The sequence below is a fragment of the Peromyscus eremicus genome, chromosome 1 (assembly GCF_949786415.1).
Source record: "Peromyscus eremicus chromosome 1, PerEre_H2_v1, whole genome shotgun sequence".
In the NCBI taxonomy this organism is placed as follows: Eukaryota; Metazoa; Chordata; class Mammalia; order Rodentia; family Cricetidae; genus Peromyscus; species Peromyscus eremicus.
In genome coordinates this window covers 163,842,599-163,866,133 of record NC_081416.1, presented here as the reverse complement: position 1 = coordinate 163,866,133, position 23,535 = coordinate 163,842,599, and the positions used below count along the sequence as shown (strand labels likewise).

The 23,535-nt window shown below is 55.7% G+C and overlaps 3 protein-coding genes across 5 annotated transcripts; 1 reads left to right on the top strand and 2 right to left on the bottom strand.

Moving 5' to 3' along the window:
* Positions 1–1,642: 1,642 nt before the first annotated feature.
* Positions 1,643–2,167, bottom strand: Pth2 (parathyroid hormone 2). Its single transcript, XM_059278775.1, has 2 exons — positions 2,001–2,167; positions 1,643–1,834 (listed from the first exon to the last, which is right to left on the bottom strand). The coding sequence occupies exons 1-2, from the start codon at positions 2,165–2,167 to the stop codon at positions 1,660–1,662; spliced, it is 342 nt and encodes a 113-aa protein (XP_059134758.1). The 3' UTR covers positions 1,643–1,659.
* A 1,278-nt stretch (positions 2,168–3,445) lies between these two features.
* Gfy (golgi associated olfactory signaling regulator) lies at positions 3,446–7,363 on the top strand. 2 transcript variants are annotated; one of them, XM_059278762.1, is made up of 5 exons: positions 3,446–4,074; positions 4,145–4,264; positions 4,862–5,997; positions 6,348–6,521; positions 7,078–7,363. In XM_059278762.1, the coding sequence occupies exons 3-5, from the start codon at positions 4,881–4,883 to the stop codon at positions 7,269–7,271; spliced, it is 1,485 nt and encodes a 494-aa protein (XP_059134745.1). In that variant the 5' UTR covers positions 3,446–4,074; positions 4,145–4,264; positions 4,862–4,880; the 3' UTR covers positions 7,272–7,363. The 2 variants fall into 2 exon arrangements, with proteins under 2 accessions (XP_059134745.1, XP_059134737.1); XM_059278754.1 differs by lacking the exon at positions 4,145–4,264 and having other exon boundaries at positions 3,447–4,074.
* Positions 7,364–7,647: 284 nt separating this feature from the next.
* On the bottom strand, positions 7,648–19,179 carry Slc17a7 (solute carrier family 17 member 7). 2 transcript variants are annotated; one of them, XM_059253446.1, is made up of 13 exons: positions 19,118–19,179; positions 14,686–14,938; positions 14,059–14,133; positions 13,701–13,819; positions 13,314–13,428; positions 13,150–13,237; positions 12,958–13,044; positions 12,725–12,867; positions 11,753–11,902; positions 11,494–11,626; positions 10,581–10,691; positions 10,113–10,240; positions 7,648–8,905 (listed from the first exon to the last, which is right to left on the bottom strand). In XM_059253446.1, the coding sequence occupies exons 1-13, from the start codon at positions 19,177–19,179 to the stop codon at positions 8,612–8,614; spliced, it is 1,758 nt and encodes a 585-aa protein (XP_059109429.1). In that variant the 3' UTR covers positions 7,648–8,611. The 2 variants fall into 2 exon arrangements, with proteins under 2 accessions (XP_059109429.1, XP_059109430.1); XM_059253447.1 differs by lacking the exon at positions 14,059–14,133.
* Between the last annotated feature and the right edge of the window lie 4,356 nt (positions 19,180–23,535).

The window sequence follows — 23,535 nt, the reverse complement described above, 5'->3', positions numbered from 1 at the left end:
CAGAGGCTTCTCTGACAGATCCTCATTGGCAACTCCACAAAACATGGGGCCACACAAGAGCGCGGGCTTGCGGACCTCTGATCCCTCGAGCTGCCTGAGTGCTGTGAAGGGGCCTCTCTACCGTAGGCACTCCACACCAGGATCGTGCTTCCCTCAGGATCGTGCTTCCCTCAGTTTTCCCTCATCGGCACTGGCTCCATGATTTGCAAAGACAGGGCCAAGTGGGGTGCAGTCTGAGAACACCCCCCCACCCCACGCGTTCGGTTTTGAGAGGCGGCGCAGGTGGCATACGGACGGCAGGGGAGGGTTTTAAGGTCAGCTGGACAGCCCAGCCGTGGGAAGGAGACCCAAGTCTGGTGATTCAGGGAAAGCAGGCCGGCAGCCAGAGCAGGCTCTGCGAGTGAAAAGCTCGGTGGGGCTCGGGCCCCAGCCCAAAAGCTGTTCCCAGTGCCCAGGAGAGGGCTGAGAAGGGCAGGCCCAGCCACTCGGGAACAAGACCCGCCGCCTGTGGAGCCGCGGGTGGAGCCGGGAGGTCTGAGCGAATCCACGCGGGAGAACAGACCTGAACTGGCCGGAAGGTGGAGGGAGCCGCGGGAGGAGGGTTGTATGGGGGTCAGGGAAGGGCGGAGGAGGGAGTTTGGAGAAACGTGAGCTCTTTTGGCCGCACCCTGAGTCCTAAGGCAAAGCAGCCAGGTGTGGTCTGCTGGAGAGAGCCGTCCGATTTCCGGGCATGAGGATCGCCTCCCGGAAGCCTGGAATTGCTGCGGGCGCCGCCTACTAACTGTTTCTGACCGTAGCCTGGGCTTCCCAGCCGCAAGCAGCAGCTCCGCCTTCACAGCGTAAAGGCCAATGAGGACTCGGTCCGCCTCCAGGAAATGCAAATTTAGGAAGGCGGCCTCTTCGACCCTCTGTAGGCCAATCAGGTCGCGGTCCGCTCGCCCCGCGGGCTCGCAGAATCGACAAGTGTCGCTGGGGGGCGGGGCCTCCGGGGGCTGCGGGCTTTGGTTACCGGCTCCTGCACCCAGGACCGCGCGAACTCCCCCGAACTCTTGGAGACCTCCAGGGGCGGGTAAACAAAAGGCCCAGAGAGGTTAAGACACTCCGACCCCCCGCCTGGCGTGGTGGTGCACGCCTTAGAGAAGCAGACAGGTCTCCTGAGTTCGAGCCTAGCCTGGTCTACAAAATGAGTTCCTGAACAACCAGTACTTATACAGAGAAACCACGTCTTGAAAAGCCGGGGGTGGAGGTGGGGAGCGGAACCTGACCCAGCCGAGTGGTGGTGGCAGTCGCCTTTAATCCCGGCACTCGGGAGGCAGAGGCAGGTGGATCTCTGAATTCGAGGGCAGCCTGGTCTACGGAGTGAGTTCTAGGACAGCCAGAGATACACAAACCCTGTCTTGAGGGGAAAAAACCGAAAAACCCGACCCATCACACAGCCGGATCAGGGGCCTGCGACTGTGACAAAAGGAGAGTGGAGTGGCGAGGGAATTCGGAGAGAACAGACTCGGTCAGACCCTGGAGGCTGCGGGGCCAGCGAGGACGAGGAGGGCCACGTTGCAGTGAGACGGCGCGCCCACCCTGGGGCCCCTCCCCACACACCCATGCGAGGGCGGCTCAGCGAGAGGGCGCGGTCCTTGTGGAATAGGCTCTTTATTGGGCTCAGGGCGCGTCCAGCAGCAACAGCTTCTGCATATACGAGTCTAGCCAGCGGCGGCGCTCCAGGGCGGCTAGCAGGCGCGCGCGCTCCCGGAAGGCTGCGTCGTCCGCTAGCGCCAGGCTGCGTCGAGACAGGGGAGTACCCAAGTCAGCCCAGGCCCGGCCGGGGGCGCGGAGGCTGCGAGAAGAGAGATGCAGTGGCTGAGCGCCAGGCCCCACATGCCGCCGGTCCCCACTGTGTTCTAACGTCAAGCCCTCCCCTCCCCCACTCACCCCCGCGTGTTATCTCGCCTTCCCTTGGGGTGTCTCCTCCCATTCCTGGGTGTCAGGGACCTCACACCTACCTGAACACACCAGCGAGGGGCAGGGCAACACCTGAAGCAGGGCCGGTGCCCCAGGGCACAAGCAATAGCAGCAGCAAAAGCAGCAGCAGCCGCTCTCGGGGGCTCCTGGACACCTGGCAGGTCTCCATCACCTGTGAACACGGGGGACAGGATCTCGATGTCACCATCCCGCCCAGAATCTGGGAGCCCACCGTCCAACCCCCGCCACCAGCCTCCCGCCGGGCCCCCTACCGTGCAGTGGACTCAGGAAGTGATGCTCACACCCCCTCTTATATACCCGCACAACCCTCGCCTTGGCAGTGACGCAGGCCGGACTGGGGGCACGGGGTCACTCCACCCCACGCTCATTAGGAGCCGCCAGCGGTAATGAGAAGCCTGGTGGGGGCCTCCGCTGCTGTGACCGCCACCAACTAATTGGGACCCAGAGCTGGTACTGAAGAAGGGGAGTGGAGGGGACAGACAGAGAGGTGGACATAAGGGGTGTGTCAGAGGGATAAAAATAGAGACTGCAGAGGGGACCATTAGAGCACAAGTCGGGGACACAGAGAGAGGCAGAGAAGAGAGAGAGCAGAGGAATCCAAGAGGAGAGAAGGAAGGAATAACCTGCTGGCAGGACAGAGACTGGGTGCCCTAGGAAGGACATAACAGGAAGAGAGGAAGGCCTGAGGGCTGTGGAGATGGAGGGGAAGGGAGATGAGGGCTGAGACGGTGTGGGAAGGACAGGCAGGCTTAGCAGACAGCCAGGGAGAGAGAGGAGGTGGCAGTGTGCAAACAGGTGAAGTCATGATGTGGGGACACAGAGGCCCTGGGCTTCCACAGGGATGCGTCTTCCCGGGTCCCCCAGGGGCACTGGGACATGGTGGAGATAAGGCCCAATCCTCCATACCTGGCATGTTTAAAGGGGGTTCCCAAGGCCACCCCCATAGTGCAGTTTGCCTGTCTTGCCAGACTCAGGAGGCAGAAGCAGGAGGATCACTGCAAATCTGAGATGTGTGTATGCTACATAAGACTCTTATCAAAGTAGGGGGCAAATAAAGAGGGACGCCCTCCTCCCATGTTATGGGCAAAGGAGGTGGACAGGAGCCTGGACTCCTATCTCTGCAGAAAGGAGGGGCCCAAGCTTGGAATCCCAAACCTAAAGGTAGTCAAGACAGAGCCCCAGACTCCTGGGTTCTGGCAAGGGTCCACCTGGAAGCCTGGGTTCCCTAGTCTGAAGGGAACAGAGTGGCCTAGTGGGATTAAGGTAAAAAGGGGCCAGAGACTTAGATCCTTGGGTTTGGTTGGGGGAATGGGAGAGGGCCTAGGGCTTGTTTGTTTTTGAGGCAGGGTTTCTTTGTGTAGCCCTGGCTGTCCTGGAACTCACTCTGTAGACCAGGCTGTCCTGGAACTCACAGAGATCTGCCGGCTTCTGTCTCTCAACTGCTGGATTAAAGGTGTTGGCTACCACCAGACAGCTGGGCCCAGGGCTTTTATATATGGAGAGTTTGTTTTGTGTCTGTTGGGTTGGTAGTTTTTGGAGGGTTGTTTTTGCGTATGTTTGGTTGGTTTTTATTTTTGTTTTAGAGTCAAGGCTTCACACTGTAGCCCAGGCTGGCCTGGAACTGATTCTGTAGCCCAGGATGGCCTCAAATTTGTGGCAGTTTTCCTACTTCAGCCTCCCAGATGCTGGGATCGAAGGCAAGGACCACCATTCCTGGCTCTTGAGACACAGTCCTGCTAGGCAGCCCAGACTGGCCTGGGTCTTACTGTCACCCACGATGGCCTCAGCCTTCCAAGAACAGGAATCACAGGCCTGTACCATCATACCTGGCCAAACCTTGGCTTCAAAGGGAAAATAGCCTGGTTAAATCCTAACTTCCTCCTTTGCCCTAGCTATGAGGTCCTATGTCTTTGTTTCTTTAAGAACCTCAGCTTGTTGCTAGGCTCCCAGGATTCCTCAGGGAGGGGGTCAGGTGCATCACCTGTGTGCCTCCGGGACCCTAGCACCTGCCCCTTCCAGCGCCATTCAGCAGCACTCCCTGCCTGTCTCTTTGTCCAGCGCTGGTCATCTGCTGTTTTGGACACCACTGAACAGGTAAGAGACCCCATGACCCAAGTGACCCTGTCCTACCCAAGCTCACTCCTCCATCTCCAACCCACTACAGAAGTTACTGGATCTATCGTCGATAGACAGGGGATAGAGCTCACTGTCAGAGAGGAGTCTACACCTCACATCCCTACTCTCGGAGACCTGGAACTCAGATCCAGACATCACTTAACCCATGGTCTGAGGATCCCATGTCCTTTCCCCTGTAACCCTTAAGCCCCACTTCTAGGTCCCAATATTCAAAGTTTCTAAGCCCCTAATTTCTGGCAAGAACCAAAGACATGGACCCTCAGCCCTTCACTCTGTGGGCCTCAAAGCCCAATAGCTACCTTCTTAGGACCATGGAGTCTTCCCCCTCCCTCTGACTCAGCTTGGGCCCCAGCTCTTCATTCTCAACCTCTAGTGTTAATGTCTGTGCAGTCCTGGTTTCTTAAGAACCCTGGGAGGAGAAGGAGGTTGTCCTGTGTCCCCTTGGCCACCTGATACCCTCTGAAGGTGGAATCTAACATTTGTCGGACCTTGGAAAGGTGTCATTATGTCCCAGTTTTCAAGGACCCCACTGGTAAATGTACTCCCACTCCCGAGAATCCCTGAACTCCTGTAACCTTAGCGACCACAGTTACCACCTCACAGCCGCCAGAGACTTGCAGTTGGGTTTTGCCAGAGTCCCTGGGCAGACCTGGTCCTTTGGGGAGCCAGTGGGTGTGGCCTCTGGGAGTGTGTTTGGCTCCAGGATGCTTTGGTGTTAACCTTTTCCTCCCTACTCCTTCCACAGCCACAGGCATCTCTGAGCCATGCAGCTCTTCAGCTCCATCTTCTTCCTCTCCCTCCTCTCCCTCCTCGGTGGTCTGGGTTCCAAGGCAGCTCCCTCAACCTCTCTGCCTGTGGGCTCCGACCCCCAGGGGATAATCCAGCCCTCTAGGATGCCTGTTGCTCTAGAAAATTCTACTAGAGACAGGCCTACCCCAGGATACCCCGCAGCGGCTCCTCCTGAGCCCTCCAAGACACCACCCCCCAGACCCAGCCTCTCAGGTTCTCCAGAGACCCCCGTGCCTGCCCAGCTCACAAGCTCAGTCACGGAATCCCAGGATGCTTTACAAACGAGCCCCTCCAAAGCAACACTGCCAGGATCTTCTGAGATCCCCAAACCTGATCTGACTGCAATTTCCCAGACTGGATCTCCTGACACCCAAAAACCTAACCCCTTCAAAACTTCATCCTCAGAATCACCCAGAGCTGAACACACTGACCCTACACCAACTACACACCAAGACTCCCCTGAAATCCCCAAAGGAGGCACCCCCCAAATCTCTCCTGGTGAAGGGCCTAAGATACCAAGTCCTGGCCCCACCCAACTCCTCAGCTTCACATCCCGAGAGACCTATGACCCTGGTGCTAACAGAACCCTGAATTCTGCATCACTACCAACCACCCATGCTGACCCCACAGACACTCCACAGTCAGCATTCATCACCCACTCCAATCCCACTGACACCCCCCAGACACAGTTCCCCACAACCACCAACCAAAGTGCAACAGAGATGGCTGTGAACTCTGACTTAGAAATCACCACTGGTCTTCCCACCCACCCGACAGCAGCCTTCAGAGAGGAAGCCACCACATCCAGTGAGCCAGGCTCCAGTCCCAGCCCAGAATCCCCTGCAGTGACCCGAAATGCCACTCCTGGCCTGCCCACGTCAGATCCACTAGAGACCAAAGAGCTGAATATACCCCAGAACTCAGGCCCTAAAGGACCAGATATCCCTCCTCCCTCAGCACGGATTGCAGGCCCCCCTGCTCCTCCAGAACACCCCAATCAGGTAGCCCCTGGGATGCCCCAGGCCCCTCAGAAACACAGCCGAGGAGAGACAGTCAATACAATCATCGTGGTGGAGCGAGTGAAGGAGACCGGTGAGGGGCCTGGCCATGGAGCTCCAAGCAGAGGGCCGGGCCTGGACCCTGGGTCTGAGGGAGGAGGCCGGGCCTGGACCCTGGGTCTGAGGGAGGAGGCTGGGCCTGGACCCTGGGTCTGAGGGAGGAGGCTGGGCCTGGACCCTGGGTCTGAGGGAGGAGGGCTGGGCCTGGACCCTGGGTCTGAGGGAGGAGGGCTGGGCCTGGACCCCTGAGTCTGAGGGAGGAGGAATGGACCTGGACCCCTGAGTCTGAGGGAGGAGGGTGGGACCTGGACTCCTGAGTCTGAGTGGGGAGGGCTGGGTCTGAGGGAGGAAGCCCTCTGTTTAAATGGCTGTGTCATCTCTCAGGGGTGACTCTGGTCAGCCGCCCGCGAGGCTCCATCAGTGGATCCCTGTGCCTGTTCTTCGCCGGGACAGGGATGCTAATTGGCATATTCCTCCTGCTGTGGTGTCTCTACCGCCGAGCCTCCAGACACAGGTCCTTTGCACACCACCGGCTCCAGGACAGCGGAGATGAACCGGGTAAGTGTTTGCTCACCCTGCAGTGCCCAAACGGTTCCTTATCCAGGCCTTGTCCAGACTTAGGACACCCTTCTAAAGAACACAGACAACCCCCCCCCGGGGGGGGGGGCTGGAGAGATGGCTCAGCGGTTAAGAGCACTGGCTGTTCTTCCAGAGGACATGGGTTCAAGTCCCAGCACCCACATGGCAGCTCATAACTGCCTGTAAGTCCAGTTTCAGGTGATCTGACACCTTCACACAGATACACATGCAGACAAAACACAAGTGCACACGAAATACAAACAGATAATTCCAAACAAAAACACAGACCCCTGTCCCAGGTAAGTGTAAAGCCTGACCCTACCACGGTCTGGTCCCAGCCCCTTATATCTGAAATCATTCCTCTCCCCCATCCCACTTCTTCCTCCTCTGAGTCAGGATCTCACTGTGTAGCCCAGATCCCCCCCCCCCGACACACACACACACACACACACACACACACACACACACACACACACCAGCAATGTCCTCAGCTCCTCCGCGCCCACACGCGCCTCGCCCCACCCTCGCCCTGCAGTCTTGCACCTGGATGCCCCGAAGGACCCCCTGGACCTCTACTTCTATGCCCCCGACGCGTGGGTGCCCTCGCACATCCCCACGCATCAGCCACCGCCCACGCCCCCGCCGCCGCCCAAGCTGCCCCCTCCGCCCCGCGGCCCGCAGCGCCTGGAAGCCCTGTCTCCTGCCGCGCTGTCCCCCAACTTCCTCTGATGACTGCAGCAGCCCGGGTCCAGCCCAGCTTCAACGCCTAGAGGAACCCCAGAGCCGAGCAGAGCTTCCCAATAAAGCCCCTCACCCCCAGAGTCTGCGCCTGGGTGCTTGGCGGGGGGTGGGGGAGGGTCCGGGGTCCGCTCAGCCCAAGAGGGGAGGTGGCCACAACCGACAGGAGGTGAGGAAACGGAGGTCCACACTGGGCGGTAGAGAGGGCTGGGGTCTGCACCCCTGGACCCCCAGTCTGAGGAAGGTGGCTAGGGCCTGGGACTGAGGAAGAGGGTGGAGTCTGGCCTCTCGACTCTTGTGACCCACAGGTGACATCCTAGTCTGTACACCAAAGCGTTTATTGGGCGTGGGATGGGGCAGGGCAGGATTTACAGTCACAGAGACAGAGACACCAAGACACAACCCTGCCCAGGAACAGCCCTCTTCTCCCAAGCCTGCTCCCTGTCCTGGGATTCCTAAGTTGAAAGAGGGGTGTCTGTGAGGGGAAGCACCCCAGATTCGGAGTCATTTAGCCCCTGAGGGACACAACAAATGGTCACTGAGAAACTGAGGGCAGTCTGAGCCACCCAGAATAGTAAAGTGCAAGGATTTGGGGGGAGGGAGATCCTGAAACCACCACAGGGCAGAAGTGACAGCTTCGAGCCCCTGAATTAATAGACTTGAGCAAAGACCTGAAAACTGAGTCAGAAAAAGAGCACGGGGTGAGCAGAGCCACGTCGGCCATTTCCCTGGACATTGTACTAAGCTAAGGGTGAGGACGAGGCCCGGCAAAGTGTGCTGGTGAGGGAGGGAGCTAAGGAGTGGGGAGACTTGAAACCGCCATTTCCCTCCGAAACGCTGGTGAGAATCAGTCCTTGGAATGGCGGGGTCGGTGGTTGGTTGAACCATCTTGGGAAATGCCGGACGGTCGGGGAGCCTTGGGACTAATAGGGGATGACCATGAGTTTTTCTGAGTTGGAGACCAGCTGAATAACCTTGGGGTAGCCTGAGAATCCCTGGGGTCCTAGGAAAAGGGGTGGAACCTCAAAACCACAAGTGAAAGGTTGAACTGTGTCCACCAAGTGGAGTCCTGAGGGGAGAGATTTGGAACCGGACAGAACAAGCGAACGACTTCCGGGGTGTTTGGGTATCCTAGAAACTGCTAGTGTGCAGCTTCCCCCCCTTGAGAGGCGGCTGAGAAGGGACGAGGTTGGTTGACAGCACTGGGAACAAGGGAAGACTCGCATCTGAGGCCCGAGGCCGGCCAGGGAGGAGGTGGGTCCTCCCCACGGCCGCCCAGGCTGGAGGTGGATGGAGGTCCTGGAAACTGCCAATCAGTGGGAGGCACACGGTCAGTAGTCCCGGACAGGGGGCGGGGGCCTCGGAGGTTGGACTGTGCTGTGTGTGGCCCCATAGGAAGGAGGAGGTGCAGGGGGAGCCCCCGGGGGCTCGGCCTCATCTTCCATCTCACTCTCCTCGCTGCCGGCCAGCTGGTCGTGGCCCACAAAGCCGCACTTCTCCTCACTCATCTCCTCTGGCTCCGCCCACGGCTGCTTCTCTCCCGAAGCGAAGACCCCGTAGAAGATGACACCCCCATAGTGCACCAGGGAGGCAATGAGGAACACGTACTGCCACTCCTCCCGGGTCTGGGGGGCAGACAACACAGCAGAAGGTCAGAAGAGGGAGGGGTGCATCCCAGGGACTCTGCAGGCTGGCACAGGAGGATGGCCGTCTTTACAAATACATAGGGTGGGGGCTGAAAAGATGGCTCAGCAGTTCAGAGGTCTTATTGCGTTCACAGAAGACCCAAGTTCAGTTCTCAGCACCCACATTAGGCAGCTCACAATGACCTGTAATTCCAAGGAGTCGGACGCCCTCTGGCCTCTGTGCGCACAGCACTCACATGCACAGCACACAATTAAAAATAACAGGAGCCGGGCGGTGGTGGCGCACGCCTTTAGTCCCAGCACCCGGGAGGCAGAGCCAGGCGGATCTCTGTGAGTTCGAGGCCAGCCTGGGCTACCAAGTGAGTTCCAGGAGAGGCGCAAAGCTACACAGAGAAACCCTGTCTCGAAAAAACAAAACAAAAAAACAAAAAACAAAAAACAAAAAAAAAGAAAGAAATTAAAAATAACAGGAGGCCAGATGTGGTGGAGCACAGAGGCAGATGGATCTCTGTGAGTTCGAGGCCAGCCTGGTCTACATAGAGTTCCAGAACAGCCAGGACTATATAATGAAACTCCGACTTAAAAAAAAATAGTGCTGGTGAGATGACTCAGTGGGTAGACAGGCTGCCAACCCTGAAGACCTGAGTTCTACCCCGGGACCCACACGGTGGGAGAGGGGACCAATATATATTCCATACCACAAAACAGCTCACACATGCTAAGTTAATACAAAATTAAACTAATAAAAATAGATGTTTTAAGAGATAAAATCTCTGAGTTTGAGGCCAGCCTGATCTACAGAGTGAGTTCCAGGACAGCCGGAGCTACACAGAGAAACCCTGTCTCTGTCTCTGTCTCTGTCTCTCTGTCTCTCTGTCCCTCTGTCTCTCTGTCTCTCTTTCTTTGATTTTTCGACTTTTCGAGACAGGGCTTCTCTGTGTAGTCCTGGCTGTCCTAGAACTCACTCTGTAGACCAGGCTGGCCTCGAACTCACAGAGATCCACCTGCCTCTCCCTCCCAAGTGCTGGGATTAATGGTGTGTGACACCACCACCTGGCGTGAAACCCTGTCTTAAAAAAGAAAGAAAGAAAGAGACAAATTAATTAATTAATTAATTAATTAATTAAAGAAAGGGGGGGTTGGGTGTCAGAAGGTTCCAGGCATGCACTGGGAGGGCTGTGCTAACCTTGTGCTTGGTCATTGCACCCACGATGATGGGGCACACCATCCCAGACAGTGTGCCCACGCCGTTGGAGATGCCCATCAAGATGCTGGCATAACGAGGGGCGATGTCCAAGTGGTTCACGTTAAACCCTGGTGGGGTATCAAGTCAGCAGCTGTCACACCAAGTCCCTGCTGCAGTGTCACACCCACCCATCTCCTCTGCTCTTCTGAGGCACTCATTTTTAAAAATTTATACTTATTACTGTGTATGTCTGTGTGAGGGTATACACATGTGAGTGCAGTGCCCATAGATGCCAGAAGAGGGCGCATGATCCACTACTGGCAGTTGGGTAGATGCTGGGAACCAAATTCAGGTCTTCTGAAAGAGTAGCAAGTCTTAACTGCTGAGACATCTCTCTAGCTCCTGAGAAGCCCATTTCAGGGCCTGAGCTGACTCCAATACCCCCAGCTACCCATCTGGGGTTCTCACCAGAGATGGCAAAGCCGCTGAAGCCCACAGCCAGGACAAGGAAGGAGATGGCCACACCCTTGGAGTGTGAATATCCGACCACCAGCAGCAGCGTGGCTTCCATCCCGAAGCCTGCAGAGGGCCATGTCTCCCATGTGCCCATTGTGACCCTACTGGCCACCCTGCCCACATCCCCAGCCTTGATCCCACCCCAGCCCCCTTCTATTGACCCCATCTGGCCACTCTGACCTGTAGAACACCTGACTAGTTCCACCAAACCAGAAAGGGTCCTGCTTCCCCAAGATCCACCCCAAGCCATATCTTTTGATGGCTCTGCCTTAAAAGGGCCCACTGTGGTCCCACCTTCTGACTAAGCCACACTCCGCAAGACCCAACACCCCATCTCTGAACCCTCAGAACTCACTTCTATGTCCCTATCACATAAGGAAGCCTGGGACCCCACTCAGGTCCCCATCTCCCCTGATCCCCATTCTCAACTATCTTGCTAGGTTCCCCACTCACAGTCTGGTGTTCCCAAGTCTCCACCCATGACCTATCTCCCTAAAACCCCAGTTATGGCCATTTTAGAGTTATAGGACTTTTGGTTTCAGGGTTATATAGGACTCAGCTCCCCCAGTCCCAGCACCCCCACCCCCACCCCCCACCCCCGCCAGACTAGTTTTAGCCTGGTTTCACCTCGGGAAGGTCCCACTCTTCCATCTCGGTGTCATCTCTACACCGCTCATCTGCCTACCCTTTCCACAAGGTGGTCTCCAAACCTGGCTTCCCGAAAGTGTTGCACACTGCCCTTACTCCCTCAGATGGGGTGGGGTCAGCCACGCCCTGTGACCCCCACCTCTACCCTGCCCATCAGACCCTCCCCTTTGCGCCCTGCTCCACGCGCGGGCTCCACGCGCGGGCTCCACCCACTCACCGCCGCAGTTCATCAGCTTTCGCACATTGGTGGTGGACATTATGCGGCGACTGCGCAGGAAGTCGGCGATCTGGCCTCCGATGGGCACGATGATGGTCATGACGAGGTGAGGCAATGCCGACACCAGGCCCACCTGTGAGAACAGGTGGATAGGCAGCCACTCCCTTTGGCTGACTACAACATCCTCCTCCGCCCTTGCCTAGGGACGCAGGCACCCTCTCCCTCACCCCCACCGCGTCCCCCACTCCTGCACCCTAACCTTGCTGATCTCAAAGCCGAACACTTCTTCAAAGTAGGCGGGCTGGGAGATGAGGAGCAGGTAGAAGGTCCAGCTGCGGCAAAAGTTGGCCACGATGATGGCATAGACTGGCATGGACGTGAAGAAGCGCCTCCAGGGTGTGTTAAATTTCTGGGGGGAAGGGGAGAGCAGACCATGCTAAGGCAGACACTTGGGAACTTCATGTCCCTTCAGGGACCCCACCCTAGCTCACTGAAGCCTCTAGCATGGGCCACATCTTTACTCCTGGGGACTTAGGGATTCTAAAACTCCAGCTTTAAGGTTGCATCACAAGGATGAAAGATGGGTCCTGACTCCCCAGAGGTTCCTTGAGTTCCAGATATTAAACCCCATGATAACCCATAAGTGTGAGCCCAGTAAAATGTCTATTCAATCACGCTACAAAGTTTAGCCATACGCACAGCAATATCTAGCAAAATCTCAAGTTCTAATCCCCCTCTGCTGCTTTTAACCAGGCGTCATCCGTGGCTGTAACTCAGCCACCTTGTACCTAACTCTATGTCCAGTACCTGCCATTCTGGAACACCATCCAGCCTAATATGGAATCTAACCCACCTAGTTTCTTTTCTTTTTCTTTTTTTTTTTTTCCAGTAATGGGAATAGAACCCATGACCTCATGCATGCTAGGCAAGCACTCTATCATTGAGCCATGCCCCAGTCTAGGCAAATGATCTACCATTGAGCTATACCTCTAACCCACTTTTGAAATAAAGCTTCACTAAACTTCTCAGCCTGGCCTTGAACTCACTTTATAGCCTGACCTCGAACTTGCAATCCTCCTGCCTCAGCCCCTGAAGTAGCTGCGATGACAGGCCTGTATCGCCACACCCCATCTAGCCCCATTTGCCTGGCAGTCCTATTATCCTCTCTGAGTCACTGCACAGCTTTGAGCCAGCACACTCCTCTCCGCCCTACACAGTCCCACAGCCGCACCGTAACGGGGTTCATGAGCTTGGCACTCTCTCCGATGGCATCCTCGATGTATTTCCGCTCCTCTTCTGAGATGCTGGGATGCATTGCCGGTGACTCGTAGGAGACTAGCAACCAGAACAGGTACCAAAAGATCCCGAAGCTGCCTGTGGGGGGCGGAGAGGGAGGAGAGTAGGGTGACATCTGGCCTCACTCAGCCCCAGGGCCGCCCAGAACCATACATTTGAGTCCCTCACCATAGACATAGAAGACAGAGCTCCATCCTGAATACTGCACCAGGACCCCAGCCAGGGGCATGGCAACCACTGCCCCAGCATAGGAACCTGAGGAGACAAGGAGGGTAGAGAGCAGACCCCCCTCAGCCCTGGAATCTGCCACATCACAGCTCAACCCCCTCACACAGGAGCCGGTCCCCAGTCCCTTCTCACCACAAAAGGCTGTTGTCGCCAGCCGACTCCGTTCTAAGGGAGGGGCCCATTTGCTCCAGATGCCGTGGCAGGCAGGGTATGTGACCCCCTAGGGAGGGAGCACCGAGGTCAAAGAGAAGAGGTGGGGTCAGAGAGGGGGGCAGGGCTTATGGGACAGGCTTTACCTCTACCAGTCCCTGCAGGATCCTCACAAAGATGACACAGCCGTAGTGGACGCGGGCCGCTGAGGGGATCAGCATGTTTAGGGTGGAGGTAGCCACGATGGCAAAGCCAAAGACCCTGGTGAAAAGGGGGGAAAGAAAAGTCTAACCAAGGCAGACGTAGTGAGGTGTTCATGTGGTCCTGGCCATCTAGCCTTCCCACCATCCCTAGGATTTGCCCTTCCTGCCCACAACAGGCCACGAGTTTCACAGAACTCAAGGACACCGCTAAGATATGCCCTCAAACAAGGACCCTCCCAGTATCCCAGAGCCAAACCCAAGACCACACCTCTAGCTCCACCACACACACACAGCTGCAATTTCTGCCGCCTTGAGATGCCACCACTGTACCTGTTGGCTGCGAATTTTTGGCATATAAATCCTCCTGGAATCTGAGTGACAATGTAGCCCCAGAAAAAGGAACCATGTATGAGGCCGACAGTCTCTGGATCCCAGTTGAACTGAGCTTTCTGCGGGTCAAAATGCACATCAAACTAGCCGCCCTCCAGACGCTACCCTCCATCAATCAGCACCCATAGAATTAGTGTCTCAGACAATCAGCAACCAGATCCCCTCCCCCTGCCCAAACCTGCCAATCAGAGCTCACTGGAACTCCGCTCTTCTATGTAGCTAGAGCTAGTCCTATAATAGTGCTATGTAGTCCTATAAGCGCTGTTGTCTAGAAGCCTAGTTCTACTTGCTTGCTTACCTCAGTATCCCCTCCCTGAATATCCCCAAGTGTGGGAATGACTGCCTCCTGTTTGTGGACAGACCTGTATGGGGTCTAGGCAGGGCCAAGAAGTAGCTAAATTAGGGGTGTTCCTTATTATATTGGAGCAAAGGATGGGCTTTCAGGTAAGCTACAGACTAAACCAAGATTTTTTTTTTTCCTTTTTCCAGTCATGGGCATGGCTTCCATAATACCCAAGTTAAAATAGCATAAATCTGAGTTTGGACAAGGCTTTAGGTGTGGGCCAGAACTAATCAGGTGGGCAAAGGCGGAGGTAAATTTGGAAAGGAGCTTGAGAGAGGAGTGAAATTATAGAAACGTGACCCGAGAACATAAACGCGGGACACAGCTGTAAGAGAACTGGCTAGAAGGTCCAAGATGGGCCGAGGTAATAAGTATCATACCTAATACTGGTGGGACATTTCCTAATCTGGTGTGGAAAGGGGTGGAGCTTTCTTTATATCAGGGCGGGGCTTAGGAAGGCAGGGACCCAGAGTAAGGTCAGATCTGTCGGGAGGCACGATGGGCAGATTGTAGCTGGGAAGGAGTGTGAACTGGCCGCGTGTGACATCCCGGGCCGTGAGCAGGGCTCGCTAGAGCAGCTACCTGCACCACCACGTGGCCCCCACGGTGGGTCGTGCTGTTGTTGACCATGGACACGATGGCCACGCCCAGGTTGCAGCGGATGCCGAAGCTGATGCAGAAGCCCAGACCACTCATGATGGCGATGATATAGCGCCGAGGGAGGCCAAAGCAGGTGCAGTCCACCACAGGCGGGTCCCGCGTGTGCGTGGTCACTGGGCGCCCGTCGGCGCTCAGCTCCAGTGTCTCCGCGCCTTCCTGACGCTTCTCCAGGAACCTGCAGGGCAGCCAGAAGCCAAGCCTCAGCAGTCCGGGCCCCTCCTCCCGGTGGCACAGGGGCTCCGGGCTTAACCTTGCTTTGCTGCCCTCGCTAGGATGCAGGTATCTCTGGATCTGTCTTTCCCTCCCTCCATCCAAGAACTCAGGGTGCTCTCTCCTCCCTGTGACAGAGGAGTGCATGGCAAAACCCACGTCTTTTGTCAGACCCAGAATTCTGAGTCGGAATCCCTTCCAGTGCCAGGAGTCCAGGCCACCAGCTCTCTCTCTCTCCTGCCTGGATTCGACTCTGGGGTCAAGATCTTCAGTCCCTTTCTGCCTCTCTCCACTAGGGAGTTATAGACTCCACACCACCCTTTGGGATCAAAGAGCAGGTGCCTGCAAGCCCCCACCGCAAACTCCAAGACTGTCCCCAGCCCCCTCCGGCAGATGCAGATCCAAGTCTATTTGAGTCAGCAAAGGTACAAAGAGGCCTGTGCAAAGGTGTCAGAGCAGATGCTTCGAGCCACCTCAGCTATATATACAGACACCCCTCCCCTCCCCCCCTCCCCCTTCCCGTGATCGCCCTGCCCTGCTTCTAGGCCCCAGCTATGTGGGTTTGGGGAGTCCCCGGTGGTGCTGAGTCCAGCAGTTTGTCCAGTTTGGGGCTCCTGGGGAATCTGGGGTTCAGACTGTCAGCCTAGGGAGCAGGGAGGGGGAGTGATGGCTGGTGTCCTGGCAGGGGACAGATGGCCCTGGTAGGGAGATTGGCGCATTCATTCCCCAGCGTGACTCTCGCCTCCGCCCGATCTGCATCCAGGATTGAGTCTGCGGTGATGGATAGAGCTCATGGAGGGGCTGTCTCCCAGGCAGAGATGCTGCCGGAGACAGGAGGGCCTGACCTGGAGACAGGTGGGCAGAGTGCTGAGTGCTGACATGGAGAGACAAAGAGTGGACAGAAACATGGGGAGTCGACAGAGAACTAGCCAAAGGACGGGGGGGGGGGGGGGGGCTAATGAAAGGGTGGAGACTCAGAGAGAGAGCACAAAAGATAAGAAACCCAGAGGGGAGATGACAGAGACCTAGAGAAAGGAGAGAAGGTCAGAGATTCAGGGAAGAGAGAGTGGGAACTGACTAAGTAAGAGACATAGATGTGGGGTGGGAAGGGCAGAGAGCCTCTGATATTAGGAAACGGAAAGATGAGGAGACATCGGGGACAGATGATCAGAGGCCAATGAGGTGCCTGAAGTATGGGGACATTGAGAGTTCGGCGTGGCCCCTCTGAGGCGGGTAGGCAGCCAGGGGATCCGGCTGGATCCCAGGAAGGGGCGAGAACAGATGGAGGCGAGGGAGACTGGGACGGGGGAGGAAAGAACAGCCAGACGGCCTGGGGGGAGGGGCGGAGGACCGAAGAACACAGCCCACAGCCCCATCCTGAGTCTTAAGGAGGTGGGGAGGGGCAGGCAAGAAAGGGGTGGAGGTAGAAACCAGGCGTGGTGGTTCACGCCTGTAATCCCAGCACTTGTGAGGCTGAGGCAGGAGGATTGCTGCAATTTCCAGACCAGCCTGGGCTACAGTGTGAGACAAGTGAGGGAGAATGGAGATGTAGCCCAGTTGGCAGAGTGCTTGCCCAACATGTGGGAAGGTCTCAGTTCTCCCCCAGCACTGGTAAGCCAGGTACACTGGCTCATCTGTAATCACTTAGAAGCGGAGGCAGGAGGATCAGGAATTCAAGGTCATCCAGCCTGAGTCACACCAGACTTAGTCTCAACAAAACAAGCCATATGGTGGCGCTCGCCTTTAATCACAGTGCTTTAAGGCAGAGGCAGGATCTCTCTGAGTTCCAGGTCAGCCTGGTCTACATAGCATGTTCCAGGCCAGCCAGAGATGCACAAGAGCCTGTCCAAAAAAAAAAAAAAAAGTGAGGGGTCTGGAGATAGAAAGAGAGAGGGTATAGACAGAGTCCGAGAGCTGGGAATCAAAGCCCCCAGGATGAACAACATAGGGTAGAAGGACGGACCCCTGCATGTTCCCCTCCATAGAACATTCCCTGTGAGAGTGGAATTCGACCCAGGTTGATTTCTGATATTTGGCTGACTCTGAAACTGCAGGTGTGGGTCTAGCCCCAGAATTTTGAGATTTGTTGTGTGTATGAGATGTCAGATCTCTCTAAGCCAGGCTTTTCAAACAGGGATCCTGAGTATCATACAAGACAGGACACAGGGCAGTGCAGGTGAGGCCAGGCAGTGATCAGGGGTTTGAGGGCCAGCCTGGGCTACCGAAGACCTTGTCTCAAAACAGCAAGAGTCACAGAGAAGCCCCACCTCCTCTCTGAATGACCCCAACTAGGCCAGGGACTTGGTGAGGGAATGTGTCCCTTAGGGTGGAGTTTCCCCAAAGGAAGCCGAGTCTCAACTGCTCTCTGAAGATACCTCCACACTCCCGGCATCTTTCCCCCTATGCCTTGGTAGTTTTCTGGTTTCTTCCTATCACAGAATTAGGAAACTGAGACTTCAAAAACAGATGTCACAGGTCCAAGGTCACACATGAGGAAAGCAACTTGGGCCTGATCCATTCCTGGCCCCCAGCACTGCCCTGCCCAGAACCTGGCCGAAAGAAGCAAGACCCCTGGCTCCTGGCTCCTCTTCTTTGTCCTAAGTCACCCTGGGTTATTTTGGTCCAAAAGACACCCCCAGCCCCCAGCTAGCACCAGTCTTCTCCATCTCCAGGAACATCTGTAGCTCTTATCTCGTTCCAGGCTTGGGAAGAATGATCTGTGTTCAAATGATAAGTTTGGTCCTCAGCCATTGATGCTCACCCCTCTCTGTCAAAGTGGATTCTGTAAGCAAATAAATGCTTGCCCCCTCCCCAGCTTCATGATGCTTCTCCTGGGGTCTTTGAGTTTGGAGAGGAAAGGCAAGGCTGGGGACCCAGAAAGGAAACGGAGATGGAGAGAGAGGGCCTAAAGAACACCCCCTTCTGCTCTCACCCCTGCAGCCCCTCCACCAACATGTCTTTCTCTCGCTCCCCTGACTTCACACTGGTGTATTTTGAGAAACTCGTGAAAGGAGGCGAGAAAAAAGGGTGGGGAGGGGCTGGGGATTGGAAAACTAGGAGAGGTGAAGTTGTCTCAGCTCCCCCACCCCCCACTGCACCTCCTGCCTCCCTCTGTCCACCTCATCCCTCTCTCGTGTTACCAGAGGGTGGGGTAACTTAGGAGCAAGGATGTGAGCCACAGGAAGCTGGACTATCAGACTAACATTAGACTCAGGTGGCCCAGTGAGATGGACTGAGGACCACGTAAGGATGGACCAGGGCCCTGGATGGAGGAAGCAGGGCCTGAGGGCGCCATGCCCACGAGGCCATCTCCTCCCCGCACCGTGAATAGATATTTTTAGGTTTCTGGAGAGCTGAGTAATTTCTCTGACTTGGAGCCAGGGCTGGGGTTGGGGGTGAGGCTGGGAGTGTCCAGGCTGCCTCATGGGACACTGGGGTCACTGGAATCATGGTTCTGGGTGGGAGCAAGTCTCACACAGTTGTAGCCTATATCCCTTGGGAAGTCCATATCACCTCCCAAGATTAGTTTGGTTTTGTGGCCTGAAACTCCCTCACCACCACCCCCTCCTGAACCTGGGATACCCCAGCTTTTTCCTCCCGGCTTAACCCCCATCAAGGACAAGAACCAACAGCCCCAATCCGCTTTAGCTCCAGATTAAATGCCTCTAGGGACAGAATCTGAGAAAGAGGAGAGATGGGGAGAGCAGGCCAGGGGAACAGTCAGAGATTCCGAGAGAAACACAGATCTGAGTGGGGGCCAGTGGTCCAGAGAGGAAGAGCAGGAGAGGCGCAGAGTCAGGACCGGTGGACAGCTAGTGAGCGCAATGGCTCCTAATCAGAGGGAAGGGACAGAAGAGGCACCCAGAGAGAGGAGACAGGTGGACAGACACCCGGAGAATAGGGAGAGATACACAATCTCAAAGAAAAGTCAAGCCCAAGGTGGGGTGAGGTGCAGCGGGGAGAAAGGTGAGGATGGACCAGGCAGGATGGGAGGCCAGCATCGACAGGGCGGAATCCTGGACAGATGGGTGGGCCTCCCCACACAGTGCCAGGGTGTCATCTCTCTTCTCCCTCTGTCCGTCTGCTCCCGGGTGGAAAGGAGGCGTCCTCACCCTTCCCCTCCCAGGAACCCCACCAGGCTTACCGGTGCAGCCTCCCCAGGGCGCGCCCCGCCAGCTTCCGAAACTCCTCCTGCCGGAACTCCATGGTGGCTGTGCCCACGCGGGTCCCCTGCCAATCCCCCCGCCCGCGGGCCCGGGCGGCCGCGTCCGGGATCCCGGGGTCCGCCCCGGCCCGGCCCGGCCCCGCAGCTCCGCTTGGGGGGAATCAGGCTGAGAGTGCCAGTTGCCCCGGGCTGTGGCGGGACTCAACGTCGGGGGGCGGGGCGGGGCGGGGCATCACGCCCACCCAACGAGGCCCCACCCCTTGCAGGCAGGGCCCGCCCTCTCCTTCCCCAGTTACCTGGGGGCTGTAGGCCAGTAGGCTAGGCCTCTTACCTTGCAAGCTGACCCTCTCTCCTTCAACTCTCCCATCCTAGAGCCTCTACCTGGCCATCTCAAGGCCACGCCCTTGGAATTGAACTCTGAGTTGCCTCGAAACCCGCTACAATCCAGTTCCCTAGTAACTCTGCACCATCCGTGCTCTCCGGGTCCCTCCTTCCCAGATCTCTGCGCTCCTGAGCTCACTTCCCCATCTGATGTTTGGCTTTCTCATTTTCTTTTCTAGTGATGCAAGCCTTTAATTAATCCCGGGACTTGGGGAGGCAGAAACCCTGTCTCAAAAAACAAACAAACAAAAAACAGCTGGGTGATGGTGGTGCACACCTTTAATTCCAGCACTTGGGAGGCAGAGGCAGACGAATCTGTGAGTTCGAGGCCAGCCTGGTCTACAGAGCGAGTTCCAGGACAGCCAGAGTTACACAGAGAAAAACCAAAATAAACAAAACAAAACCAAAAGTTAGGGTTTTTTTTGTTGTTTTGTTTTGTTTTGTTTAGGGCTGGGCGTGGTGGCGCATGCTGTTCATCCCAGCGCTTGGTAGGCAGAGGCAAGTGGATCTCTGAGTTCGAGACCAGCCTGATCTATAGAGCAAGTTCCAGGACAGCCAAAGCTACACAGAGAAACCCTATCTCAAAAAAAAAAAAAAAAAAAGTTTTTTAAATTTAATTTTTTTTTTTTTTTTTTTTTTTTTGGTTTTTCGAGACAGGATTTCTCTGTGTAGCTTTGCGCCTTTTCCTGGAACTCACTTGGTAGCCCAGGCTGGCCTCGAACTCACAGAGATCCGCCTGGCTCTGCCTCCCGAGTGCTGGGATTAAAGGCGTGCGCCACCACCGCCCGGCTTAAATTTAATTCTATGTGTGAGCGTTCTGCCAGCATGTCCGTCTGTGCTCTACTTGTAAGCCTAGCACCGCGCACACCTAAAAATAGCATTGAATCCCCTGGAACTGGAGTTGTGAGCGTCCACGTGGGTGCTGGGAACTGAACCCAGGGCCTCTGGAATCGCCACTGAGCTCTCTCCAGCCCCTCCTTTCATTTTTTGGGCCATACTAGGGATAGGACCCAGAGCTCCACACATGCTAGGCACGTCCCCATACCTCACTCTGTAGCTCAGGCTGGCCTTGAACTTATGATCCTCTTGTGTAGCTGGTGTTACAGGCTGTGCCGCTGGACTGGCTTCCCCCATACTTTTCGGATTCCACTATTCCCCTTGAGTTCTACTTTTCCTCGGGTTTTGTCCGCACCCCATCCTTCTCTGTCCTCCCGCTTCATCCCTTTGAATTCCGCTCCCTACAACGAGGCCCACCAACACTGCCCTTGGTGCCCAGTGATTCCGTCTGCACTAGAATATCTCCAGGCTCTATGACACTCTTTTGAGTCTGGGTCCCATCAGTTGGGTCCTATCTCCTCCCTCTGAGTTCTACCCTCGCCCCCCCCCACGTGTCCCCCTACTCCTGCGGACGCTATGTTCTGTCTCTGCCTTCTGGGGTCTGGCTCCTCCCCTTAAGTCTGTCCTAGCTGTGGCTTCCACTCGGGCCCCAGGATCTGTCCCCACCCACTGAGTCCTCTCCCCACCAGTAGATCCCAGTTCCATCCCTTGGGGAAACACCAACTCTCCGGTGGCCCTCAAACCCTGACGCCCACCAGACCAACGCTTTTCCCGGTGCGCCCCCAACTCCAGGCCTCAGCAGGGTCCTGGTTTCCCCACCGTCTCTCTTCCCGTGTCGGGCCACAAATGCATTTGGGATTAAATTTTCATGATGCGGCCCAGGAAGGGACGAGAGAAGCCGATCGAGCGGCGGGCGGGCTCGGAAGATCTCCGGCTTGTCTCCGACGAGTCCCCGGGGAGGAGGGAGGCGGGCCGAGCCGCGCACACGCGCCACCTGGCGGCCGGAGCGTCCCGGACGGCGTGCGGAGGAGGCGTCCGCGGCTCCCGGCCAGGTGTGAGGGAGGAGCAGATGGTGAGGAGGAGGGAGTGGGAAGGGGGCCCCTCCGCTGCCAAATCCCGGGCAGTCGCCCGCACCGTCACCATGGCGACGGAGGAAGGAGGAACGCACCCAGCCTCAAGCTTTTTCAGGACCTGGAAACTAGTCCTTCAGTGGCCAAGGGATGGCCATGTCTGTCCCCACCACCCCACGTTTCTGCTTGCTTCTAGGAGATGTGGTTGTCCTAGCTAAGAAGCCTTGGAGCTTGAGGCTTCCTTGCGCCCTCACGTGGGCAGCTCGCTAGTTTGCTTGACAGCATCCTGGGGCAGGATAGATGTCGCTGCTGTACAGACTAGCATGGAACTTGTCATCCTCCTGCCTCAGCCTCCTGAGAATGTCATGCAGGCATACCCAACAAGCTTGGCTACAGGATACCTTCTGACTTTACCAGCTTTTCTCAGCAGCAGTATGGCCATGTTATTGTTGTTGTAGTTTTCTTCGACACAGGGTTTTTCTGTGTAGCCCTGACTGTCCTGGAACTCACTCTGTATAGTGACTGGAACTCAGAAATCCCCCTGCCTCTGCCTCCTGAGGGATGGGATTAAAGGCACGTGCTACCACTGCCCGACTTGTTTTTAATTTAAAAAAAAAAAAAAGTGTGTGTGTGTGCGCGCGCGCGTGCGTGCCAGGCAGTGGTGCATGCTTTTAATCCCAGCACTCGGGAGGCAGAGTCAGGTGGATCTCTGAGTTCGAGGCCAACCTGATCTACAGAGCAAGTTCCAGGACAGCCAGGACCACACAGAGAAATCCTGTTTTGAAAAACCAAACAAGCCGGGCGGTGGCACATGCCTTTAATCCCAGCACTCGGGAGGCAGAGGCAGGCAGATCTCTGTGAGTTTGAGGCCAGCCTGGGCTACAGAGTGAGTTCCAGGACAGCCAGAGCTACAGAGAAACCCTGTCTCGAGAAACCAAAAAAAAAAAAAAAAAAAAAAAAAATTAAACAAAAAAACAAAAAAACTAAAAACTACATATATATTTGGGGCTGGAGAGAAGGCTCAGTAGTTAAGAGCATTTGTTGCTCTTGCAGAGGACCTGGGTTCAGTTCCCAGCACCCTTACTGGCGCCCTCTTTTGAATTCTGCAGGTCCAACAGTGTACATGCAAATAAACCACTCATAAACACAAATAAATCTAAAATCTGTGTGTGTGTGTGTGTGTGTGTGTGTGAGAGAGAGAGAGAGAGAGAGAGAGAGAGAGAGAGAGGGAGAGAGAGCACCTACGGAGGTTAAAGGACAACTTTTGGGAGTCAGTTCTCTCTACTATGTGGGTTCCTGGAATGAATCTCCAGTCACCAGGCTCAGCAGCAAGTAGCTTTACTCAGGGAGTCCTCTGGACTGCCCAGGTGTAAGGTTTTTAATAGTTTAGCTGTTTGGATTCTCTCTTCTCCCTTTGCAGGGCTGGGGAGTCTCAGAGCACATTGGAAATAACTGTGCATGGGTCTGGGACAAGGTTGTGGCCAGACTTTTCTCACGAGTCAGCTTTTGACGCTGGAGAGGTGGCTCTATGTAAATACTCGTGGCTCACAACCACCTGTAATTCCAGTTCCAGGGGGTTCTGACCGCCACAGGAACCAACCACACAGACAGTGCACATACAACATACACAGACAAAACTCTCAAAAATGTAAAATAAAAAAAAAATAAATAAAAAATAAAAATGTAAAATAAAGGGCTGGAGAGATGGCTCAGAGGTTAAGAGCACTGGCTGCCCTTCCAGAGGTCCTGAGTTCAATTCCCAGCAAGCACATGGTGGCTCACAACCATCTGTAGTGAGATCTGGCGCCCTCTTCTGGCCTGCAGGCATACATGCAGACAGAACACTACATACATAATAAATCTTTTTTAAAAATATAAAATAAATAAATCTAAAAAAAAAAAAAAGGGTCAGGTTTCAACAAGTAAAAACAGCATCTGATAATTTACCAATGTAATTTATATTACAGCATGGGGGTCCTGAAAAAGCACCTCAGTTGGAGGAGTGCTTGCCCAGCCACGCGTGAAGCATGGGTTTGGTCCCCTGCTACATAAACCAGAGCAGTGGTGTAAACTCGAAACCCCATCGCTTTAGGGGAGGCAGGAGGATCA